Source organism: Monodon monoceros, unplaced genomic scaffold, assembly GCF_005190385.1.
Source record: "Monodon monoceros isolate NGI ecotype Baffin Bay Population unplaced genomic scaffold, NGI_Narwhal_1 Super_Scaffold_15, whole genome shotgun sequence".
NCBI classification, from domain to species: Eukaryota; Metazoa; Chordata; class Mammalia; order Artiodactyla; family Monodontidae; genus Monodon; species Monodon monoceros.
This window is the reverse complement of record NW_021703771.1, coordinates 17,755,694-17,766,814: the sequence shown is the minus strand read 5'-3', so window position 1 is coordinate 17,766,814 and position 11,121 is coordinate 17,755,694. Positions and strand designations below refer to the sequence as shown.

The following is an 11,121-nucleotide window of genomic DNA, read 5'->3' as shown; positions in this document are numbered from 1 at the left end:
TGACAAGCACATTTACACCTACAGACAGTACTTCAGTGTGTGTGCACGTGCGCGCGTGTGGTGTGCGCAGTTAGGAAGCCCTGAGGAAAGTATAGTTCAAATGATGAGAAACTGCCATTTTTTGAGGTTAAAAGATAAATATCAGTGATTTCATACAGTTCAACTTGAATTATAAAGACAGTTATAGATTCTATATATATTTAACCTAGAGGTTTACAAACAGCTGCTGACATATCACAATTATGACACAATTTTTCTAAATCTTGTTTACAATTTTGTATCCCAATATTCATTTACTGAGTTGTTTGCTGGCAAATCTGTATAACTGCCTTTGTCTGGTGATCTAAGTTCCCATATTAAAGGCAATCACAATTAAAATAAACTTTAGGTTGGATACAGAAATAGCAATCCAATTATCTATTGTTTTTGACTCTTAATGGACACAAGTTTGTTAGTCATCACACACACACAGACACACACACACACAACTACTCACTCATAATCTTCATCTATTCATCTTTGGGAAGAAGAAAATAACTGGAAGCGCCCAAGTTACAAATGGTAGTTTGATTCTAGTCATATAATTTAATTTACTAACTATTACAGCTGGATTAAATGTAAAAACGAAGTAGTTTCTCTTCTCTGATTATGTTCTTTGTTATATTTGAATCTTTTGTGTAAGTAAATTCTAGATTTGACATGAGAAGGGAGTGCACTAAGTCTTCAACGTACATGCTTATTTTTTAAACTACGAAATTTCAGTAAGAGGAAGCCAGCATGAAAACCTCCTTGAAAACCAAGGAGTCATGTGATAGACTGAACATTTGAAGCTACTGACAGCAAGTTAATCATAGTACTCTGATCATGTAAGTATTCAGCTTTGCTAGTGTGGAAAATAACCTATAGTTTTTGTCATGAGTTAAGGAAGAGAAAGGACGAAGAAGAAATTATCTATGCTAATTCCGTCAAACAAATTAAAAAAAAAAAATCCCCTGAACTCTGAGTCATTTTCCAAAGTGGAAAATCTAATTCACTGAAAAATACATGCATGGCTCTAATTTCAGACAAGAAAGCTAAAGCGAACTATGATGGTTCATGATTCAAGCCAAAATTTATGGCAGGGATGAAAGAGTTCATGGAAAGCCTCAGGAAATTATAGAAAAGAATACTTGAGCAATGTTCATTCTATTTCCAAATGGAGGTCAGCCTGGGTTCTCAGTCTCATTTATTTCTAGGACTTAGCTTTTACTTGGTTTGCTATGATTTTCCAATCACTTGAGAGTCAGATAATTTCAGCACAACAGATTTCACTTTAATAATATCTCTTTTCATTTTCACTGTCTTTTACCTATTCTCTTCTGATCTGCTACATCACTCAGTTATTCCTCTATGTTCTCTCTCCCTACCTTATACCACACAATTCCCTGCTCTGGGAAAATGGCTCTATTTGAATTTTCCCACATACGGCTTACATTTCCTTTCTCTACCACCTGCAAAAGGTCTGGCACAATAAGTACCCAGTAATGATACCTGGAAAGCCCTTCATAGTTTTTTGGGGTTTTTTTAAAGCCACTTTCAAAACATTGCTTGATATTCACCTCCTTCATTCATGGAGAGTCATTTAAGGTCAAATTCATCTGCATCTGTTTGTTCACTTAAGGTAAACTTACAATACATTCAGGTTTGCACTATGTAACTTGCTCTTACTGGCCTGTTTCTTGATACAAGTATTCTGTCTTATGTTTGTGTATGTTCTTTCTTCCACCTGGGAAAATAATTTCTGATGCCTTTTATTTGTTTCGTACCACAATACCTAAAATAGCCTTCTACACGCAGTATGTACTCAAAATACAGCTACGTGATACTTTTCTGAAAATTAAAATACTATCCACAAATATATTTTTAGAATTTTAAATATTTAAAGATGCTAAACTGAATACATACAGTTAGTTTCTTCTAACCCCTCCCTAAAATAACAGCAAAGATGGTTTTTTTTCTCTGTGTGTGTGTGTTTTTTTTAAGGCCTAGCCTGCAAGGACAATAAGAACAGAAATAAAAAAGCAACAGAAGTTTGGGAGCTGACAAAGCAAAGAGACGACTGGTAACTGACTCAGTAGACTCCGTAAAGCTAAATCCTAAGCTAGACAAACAAAAAGCCAAGAATCAACCCATCTGTAACATGAGCCTTTGAGGCTCAGAAATTGGCAGGACCAAGTATCTAGAATCAGAGTGAAGGCAGAGCTAAAACCACTTTCTGGAAGAAAGTTCATTGAAGAAGCCTAGATGCTGCCTCCCCTGCTTTCTGAAGTCCTCCCCTACTTCACACGGCCACATGACTGATTCTCTCCTATTCTAGCAAAATATCAGGATTTTGCTCTCTCCGTAGAGGGCAAAACAAAGGGTCTCTAGATTGGGTATATGTTATAGGCTGAACTGTGTCCCCCTCAATTTTCAACGTTAAAGTCATAACCCCCAGTACCCCAGAAAGTGACTATATTTGGTGACAGCGTATTTTAAAAAGTCAGTTAAAATGAGGTCATTAGGGTGGTCCCTAATCCGATGTGACTGACGTCCTTATAAGAAGAGGCAATAGGGACGCAGACGGAAGACCATGTGAACACAGCCATCTGTAAGCCAAGGAGGGGCCTCAGGAGAAGTCAACCCTGCCAGCACCTTAGTCTCAGACTTTTAGCCTTCAGACTGTGAGAAAATAACTTTCTGTTGTTAGGCCACCAAGTCTGTGGTACTTTTTCACAGCAGCCTTAGTAGCCTAATATAGTATACTAGGCAAAAAAAAAAAAAAAAAAAAAAAGGAAATTAAGTTTACAGATATCCCAGCCTTCTTTTCCCATATAACTTCTGAAATGCTGGATGCGAGGTAGAAGACTGTTTACCCTAGAGACTCTGACAAAATACTGGCATCAGACTTTTCCCGAAGAAACCATCCAGCCACATAGTAAATATTACTGTCAACAAGCCACACCCACATGCACAGAGTTTCCAATCAGCTTTTAGAGTTCCACCCTGAAGTACGAGCAGATGGTCAAGGATCAGCAGACATTCAGAGAAAGCATCTAATATGAAAGACAGACCGAAATAAACAAACTGTAGGAATAGAGGCTACACAAGGAGACAAAAACTCTCAAACACTATAATTCTTAAAAACAGAAGATAGAAAACAGGATGCTAAAACAAAGGAACAAAAATCAAAAGAGTTCTCCAAAGTTAAAAATATGAGAGTAGAAATGAGTAACACAACAGCAGAGCTGGAAGACACAGCTGAAGAAATCTCCCAAAAAGTAGAAGAAAAGGACAAAATTGAAAATGAGAGAGAAAAGACAAGCTAATTAGAGAACTGGTTAAGAAGGCTTAAAGCAAGACTATTTCTAGAAAGTAAGCACAGACCATGGAGGGAAGAAATATCAGTATTCCCCAGGCCCGAGGGTCTTAAGTTTCTGTAATGGAAATATTAGCAAAAAAGGATGAACATTCAGCACAGAAGCTGAAAGCAGACCCCCCATTAAGGTATATCAAACCGTGAAATTTCAAAACACTTGGAAGAGGCAAATCCTACCAGTTTCCAAAGAGAAAATATGGAGTGCATTCACTTTGTGAAAATTCATCAAGTAGAACACTTGTAATACGCACCTTTGCCTATAAATGTTATAGTTACATAAAAAGCTTTAAAAAATAAAGAAAGGAAGGAAATGAATGGTATCATCCTTTAGGAATAAACTCAGAAACTGGTTTAGGTAAGCAGAGAGACAGTAAATGTGCCTTCTCTAACAGAAAAAAACTAGATGTGCCTACAAGGCATAAACTTAACTTGTTTCTGCACCTTTTATAAAAAAAAAAACCTCAAGGAGTGAATGGTTGGACAAGAGTTTGAGTGGGTTTCTACATTTAGGTATCATTACCTAATGACCTTTGTTATGTCTAAACATTAGATAGCAAAGTCATAAATTGAATTTCTGCTTTAAAAAAAAAAGAAGGATAACAGACACAATGTCCCTTTCAACCCCACAGAGAGAGATACAAGGACCCTTTGGCTCACTGCAAGTGGCCTTCCAAACTCTGATACAACTGAGCCACTGACACAACATTTTCATTAACCCAGGACTCAAAATAATAGCACAGCCTACCTGTATCTTTCTTTGGAATAAGTGAATTATGATTCTCCAGGGGATGACCAAGGCATTTCCAAGAAGTATTCTCTTTTTTCTTTAGGACAATCTCTATTTTTCCCACATTCTCAACAACTCGCACTGAAAAGAAGATAAATTGCATTTGTATTCATTGATACTAAATATAAGGTTTTACTTTTAAACCAATCTTTCTCAAACAACCCAAATGTCCCAATCAGATATGAATGACACTGAGCATTTGTGAGATAAATAAAATTTTGTGTACATGTTCATCAAAATTGTTTATGCCTTATATGGTGTTAAATCCAGTTTATGTTAGATTCAGATTAACTTCTTTCAAATTAATTTATCAAGGGCCAAACTAATACACAATGCTAGTTTTCATACAAGCTCAAATAGAGCCATGGCAACTAATTAACACATAGCTTAAAAAAAAACTTAAATATACAAATTAGCCATTGAATGGATCCACAAAAGCAAATTTAATTTATACTCTTTTAACATTTCTTGGGATCTGAGGGGTTCTTATGAGTGAATTCAGTAAACCAATATTGAGCCTAATAAACATAGAAAAAGCTTCAGGAGAATGAATCCCAATAAAGTGCATGTCAACCTTTGATAATTAAAAATGTTTTAGATTCCCTTTTTATTTTTGAATGTTTAAAATAGTTTAGAATACATGAGTACAATAATAAAATAAACTTTTAAAATTGATTAAATTTTATGAATTGAATGTGCTTTTAAAGATCTAAAGTATATTTCTTTCCGTCTTTAGAAACAATCTGTCCTTCCTCACTGTAAACACATAATTCAGTAGCAATTTAACAACTTTTAAACACAGATTATTCAAACAAATTCAATTCAGTAAGCACTGATTTGAAGCTTAACAAACATAAGAAGTCCTTGACTTTAAAGAGCTTAATTTATACAATTTACAGAACTTACTATGGTATAAAGAAAAGGGAAGGTATAGAACCGGTGTAAGGTACTCTGACAGTACTTTAAAACAAGAAACCACATGTATATATGAATATAGAATGGAATATTATTCAGCCTTAAAAAAAGGAAGGAAATCCTACCACTTGCAACAACGTATGATAAATCTAGAGGGCATTATATTAAGTGAAATAAATAAGACAGAGAAGACAAACAGTGCATGGTATCACTTATATGTAGAATTAAAAAAAAAAAGTCACACTCATAGGAACAGAGAGTAGCAAAATAGTGCCAGGAGTTGGGGCAGGGGGAGGGGGGAATAGAGAGAGCTTGATAAAAGGGTACCAACTTTTAGCTACAAGATGAATAAGGTCTGAGGATCTAATGTATAACATGGTGACAACAGTTGATGGCACTGTCTTGTATACCTGAAATTTGCTAAGACAACAGAACTTGTGTTCATATGCATAGACACACACACACAAAGGTAAATATGTGAGGTGATGGATGTGTTAATTAATTTGATTGTGTGAATCTTTTCACAGCATATACCTTTATCAAATCATAACATTGTACACTTTAAATATTTAAATATATTCTAATTTTGTCAATTATATTTCAATAAAGCTAAAGAAAAACACAAAAAACAAGAAATCGCCACTCTTTGATGAGTCTTCTATTGCTAAACAGCTGTGTAAAATCCACGTTGTGTATTTACATGCAGAAATAGTCATAATTTAACATGCTCTGTCAATATTAAATATTTGAATATATACACCTAAGAAAAATTTGTCTGGTGTGGTTAAGTATATTTCTACAAGCTGCATGTCAGGAGTAGGCCCGGAAGGAAGAATGGGGACAGGAATTTTTTTGCTAAGGAGAGGAAAAGGAAAGGGAAAAGAGATGAGATGAAAAAGGGGAAAGAAAAAAGGCGTGGGGGGAACTGAAACCAGAGGGAAAAGAGTACATTTAAAAATTAATGTACTTGCTTATATAGAAAACATCATGTCCTTGTCTGCAACATGAAAATATACAAATGAATAATAAGACAAATGCTGTCCACGCCCCCGTGTGTGTGTATATGTACACAGATAAATTATTTTTGGTAGCTTACCAGAAAAATCTTCCTGAATCTCATGACTTAGGGCTGGAGAAAAAAAAAATTTCAGTTAAGATCCAACTTCAGTTCCTATGGTCTACAAACACCATATAAGATCATTAAAATGGTTCTTTTATGCACCATTTCACATCTCTCAAACATATCGTGAGAAATCAAAAGAAAGAAACTGAACACAACCAAAATACTGTATACAATGTTTTGAGACAAATTACTTAAATATGTATCTTCAATTTTTCCATTTCTCTCCCTATTAATTAAGGAGTAAATACTCAATTGCCCACAGGTGGATAACCCACACTGGTGCAAGGACAGTCCCAGATTGACAATGCTACAAACCAAGACAGGAGCAAGGCAGGGAGAGATAGCAAGTGAAACACACATACTCCAGGGTGTGCACATGCGTGTGTGAATACAGGCCGGGACTGGGTCTAGCTCAGCGTTTCCTTTCTTACTGTTCTCTAAGTTGAATATTCATTCAGTTATTGAAAAAGAAAATTATTGGGCATCTATGCGTGTTATGCACTTTCCAGGTGTTACAGTTATCACAGTTAGTAAAAGAGAAAAATCCCGGCTCTTATGGAACTTACATTCCAGAAGGGGGTGATGCAAGAAGTATTTTTACAAACAACTGCTCTAAAGTTCACTGTGTTAATAGTTATGTGGAACTTAAGATTCTGCATTATTTTAGTCCTTCTGATCTAATATTAGCAACCAGGAGTTTCACATTTTTGACTGTGGAATTTTTGTTGTTTATATGTGTGCAAGATACTGTTAGCTACAGTGTGAACAGAACTAGCCATAAAGTATTTGAAACATAGTAAATGCTGACACAGAGGTCTTCCTTAAAGAAAAATCATGACAGAGCTAACGAATAATGTATACTTTTCTAGACATCTGAGTTTTTGATTAAAACTCTAAGAGGCAATATATATTTGATCTTATGCTAGCAAAAAATAGGGTAGCATGTATTTCTAGAAGAAATGTTTAAGATTTGAGGTTGATTAGTGAATGGGGGGGAAATAAGAAAGAAAAAGCATTTAACAACTCCAATCAAATTCAGGACTAAAGGTCCTTCATTAACATGGTAAAGCCATGAGTTGAATCGCGAGTCATGTGAGGCCTGGAGAATTTCAGTCTCTGTTTTGCAAAAGTAAATGAAACGTTCTTTACATAAGAATGTGTGCTTAAAATACAGTTTTCTTCTTGCTGTTTTGGTTTGTTTCGTTTCTACTTTCTAACTAGAATAACGTTACCTTCTTTAAAGGAGAAAAGGATGAACTCCTAGAGTCATTATGGGTGAGAAATGGATTAAGAATCTGCTACCTTGATTCTAGATTTTAGTCCTGATTTCTTTCCCCTGATAGATCTGTAACCTCTCAAAACAGACAGAAGTGAACTGTATGGTAGGTCTTTGCCCATGAAGGGACAGGCAGCTGAAGGGTACAGTATAACCTTGCGGCTGGCAAGAGACAGGCCGATAGAACAGCGCCTGGTGATGTCTACTCAGCGGAAGCACATGACAGGCAGGCCTCCGGAGATTTATTTGTAGGTAAAGTTACAGAGTCTTACAAAGCTGGGCCAACAAGTACTTCATGTGATTATTGATTTTGATCGCACCTAATTGTTTAAACTTGGGAAAAGTGAGGTTGTACTGCCATTTGCTAGCGCTTTCCTTAGTATAAAGAAATAACAGAAAAAAAAAGATCAAAAATGACAAACCAAAATGACAATGGCACATAAAATATTATAGGTACAAAGACTCTACACCAGTAACTACTATACCTAAAGGAAACAAAAGTTGTTTCCATTAATACAGAATAAGGTACTTACCAATATGTATAAGATATGAATAATCCTTGATAACTGTTTCTGCTCTAAAGGAATCATCCCGGTGATCAGCTATTACTGAGTCTAAATTGATATCCTTAAATGGAAATCAAAAAGAGAAAGATTAAAAAGTAAACTTTTCGCCAAACTCCTATCACTATACTTTTAAGCTGATCAGTGAAAGTTCATATGGTACTTATTTACAGAACCCACAAGGTAAATACACATTATTCCTGTTTTTTTCTCTCATACAACCCAGTTCTTCTCCTTCAAAGTATATATCACAATTTTAACTATGCATTTGTCTATGCTTAATGTCTACCTTACACACTCGTCTTTAAGCTCTAAGTGTAAGGGGCAGAATATTGTCTTCAGAATATTGCTCAGCACCAAGTAGGTGCTCAAATATTTGTTGAATAAATAATTTGGAAAAAAAATTAGAATCAGACAAGAAGCCAAGATATCTGTGGTCATTTTTATCTTTCCACTATTATGTGACACTGTGCAAATAACACAACCTCTTAGGCTCAGCTTATCAAAAATAATAATAATAATAAATTCACTAACAAATTTTTAGATGTCTCTAATTTCTACATAGCTTTGGTGCAAGTTATTCTGGTGCCTATCGTTTACACCATACACTGAATACATTATTCCACGTAGAAACCTTCCCCCTTCCCTTAATCATCCATCCTCTGCGCTTCACTGATATCACCAATGAGAGCACACAGACCCCAACCTTGCCAGGCCCTGTCCTCTTGGTTCAGGACTGCTTGGTTAGGAGACAATACCAAGAGGGAGTGGAAGGCGGGACAAGCAGTGCCTCTCTGGGCCTCTTGGCTCTTGCAGGCAGAGGCTGGTCACTCCTGCGGAGCCATCAGATCCTGCTGAAGGCGTAGGAGGCACTCACCAGCTCAGATGTGGTTCTGCTACTACAGAAGTAACATGAGTTCTCAGAAATTCCTAGCTGCCAGAACTTGTCTTTAAATCTCCACAGTTCCTCAAGTGTGGGAACCTTGCCAGTTGCTGGAGGATGTGTCTGGAGATGTTGTAAGTTGCCTGCTTATTTATCTGATTTCCCAGCTGGACTGTAAGCCTGGTAAGAGTTCAGACTCTATGAATCTGGCCCATCATTAGATTCCTGAATTCTACGATGGTGTTCAAAATGAAGCAGGGATTCAATAAACACTTAGTGAATGAATTAACTCCTTAATTTTAGTTTTCAGAGGGCATTAACTGAACCCCGTTAGTGGCTTAAGCATACTAAGCTCCAGCAGTACAGCCTCTCCTGGCTCTTGAATTCCAATTTAAGTGCAGGAAATTAGTTCGTATGGTGAAGTTAAACCGGGACTCTCACTGCTGTTATCCATGCTTAAACACAAAAAAAATCACAGAAGAGCACATAAAATATGCTTCTTCCTAGCCTATTTTTTCCCTAAGATGCTATGGCATGATTGTTAAGAGCATACAACTATGGAGCCAGCCTGCCTGGGTTCAAAATACTAGATCTGCCACTTACCGTGTGACTTTGGGTAAATTACTTAATTTCTGTTTCCTCATCTGTAAAATAGGGATAACGAAAGGATCTACCTCACAGAGTTGCTATAAGTTAATACAAGAAGAGCTCTTAGAAAAGTACACCTGTGCATAGCTAACATTTATTATTTACTTTTTTGTTTTTTTCTGATCTTAAAAATGTGTTTACCTTCTGTTTAGTATATATGACAATGGTGACTAAAGCATCTGTTTGGAACCAGTCATAGCTGTAAAATATTTTAAAAAGAATAAATAATCATGTGCATTAACATATATTAAATCATTAAATATATAATTTTAAAATATATACAATTTAAAAATATAAAATATGACACAATAAATACATGATTTAAAACATATAGTTCAAAATCTACAGTGAGAAATATATTTCTCTAGGTAAAGTTTTTTTCCTAAATAATCAGTGGTGTTACCATGAAATAAATAATAAAGCAATTATTTCTCAACTTAAAATACTTATACTTCCATGTATTCTAACTTGGATAAAAACAAACAAGATCCTTGACAAGGCACTTTTTATAAAGGTTACACATCTAAAATTCCTTTTATCAGAGCAGTAACACAACATGTTTTCTGAAGGAGCATGACAAAATCTACATGCTTATTACCTTCACTCCTCCCTGTCACAAACATATTATTACTCCTCAAGAAATTAACTCACCAAGGATGCTTAATGGTCAACAGTAAAAACTTAAGGAAAAACTAAGTCTTCGGTTTTGTAATAGCTATTGATCAAATTGATTCTGTTTTTGCACTTACTACCTGTATACAGGCCCCCAATGTGAATGCTAGGAGGTATCCTGAGGCCCTTAACTTAAAATTGAATATGAAATAATTTAACAGGTAAAGCAAGTAGAGCCGGAAGCTGCTGTTATAGACTCATAATAGGGGGAAAGGTAGTAAGAGAAAGACTACAAATAACACACATAACCCTAAGGGCATCTGAAATATCATTAACAAACATACACATGGATTGCTTAATTTACTAAGACAGGGTACAATACATTCTGAAGGATTTCCATTAAAAACTGATAAAGCAAACTAGACACACAAAAAATAGAATAGTTGAATAAATTATGGATATTCTATGATCAATTTCCATCACATGATAGAATACAGACAAAAAATGCTTTTGCAGAATCTTTCATGACATAGGAAATTGATCATAGAATATACTGTAATACTGTATTATCAAAATAGAATAGTATGGAAATAGGTATCACATGAATAAACTGTGTGGAATAAACCAAATATTAAAAGAGTCTATATCCAGAGTTGATGGGATTACAACTGATTTTATCACTTTCTTTGGTATTTCTATTTTCCAAGTTTTCTACCATGAATGTATATTTTATAATCAGAAAAAATAGTTCTGAATAGTTCTTTTTTAAAGTTGTGGTGTTTAAAATGGGTTAAACTTCAGTTATGTTAAAAATTCATATTTATGGAACAGCTCATTCTCCAGCAATGCCTGATAAATGAGGCACTACAGTTCTTGTGTCAAAGAAGCATAATTAATATAATAAGCAATAAATCAAA

The 11,121-nt window shown here is 35.2% G+C and overlaps 1 protein-coding gene across 1 annotated transcript in view; it reads right to left on the bottom strand.

Moving 5' to 3' along the window:
- The window catches only part of LOC114896293 (cytochrome b5 reductase 4), a 342,009-nt gene that overhangs the window by 284,117 nt on the left and 46,771 nt on the right, over positions 1 to 11,121 (bottom strand). The window contains 4 exon segments of the mRNA XM_029224266.1: positions 4,143 to 4,265; positions 6,196 to 6,228; positions 8,032 to 8,125; positions 9,734 to 9,791. Coding sequence (XP_029080099.1) covers positions 4,143 to 4,265; positions 6,196 to 6,228; positions 8,032 to 8,125; positions 9,734 to 9,791 — 308 coding nt within the window.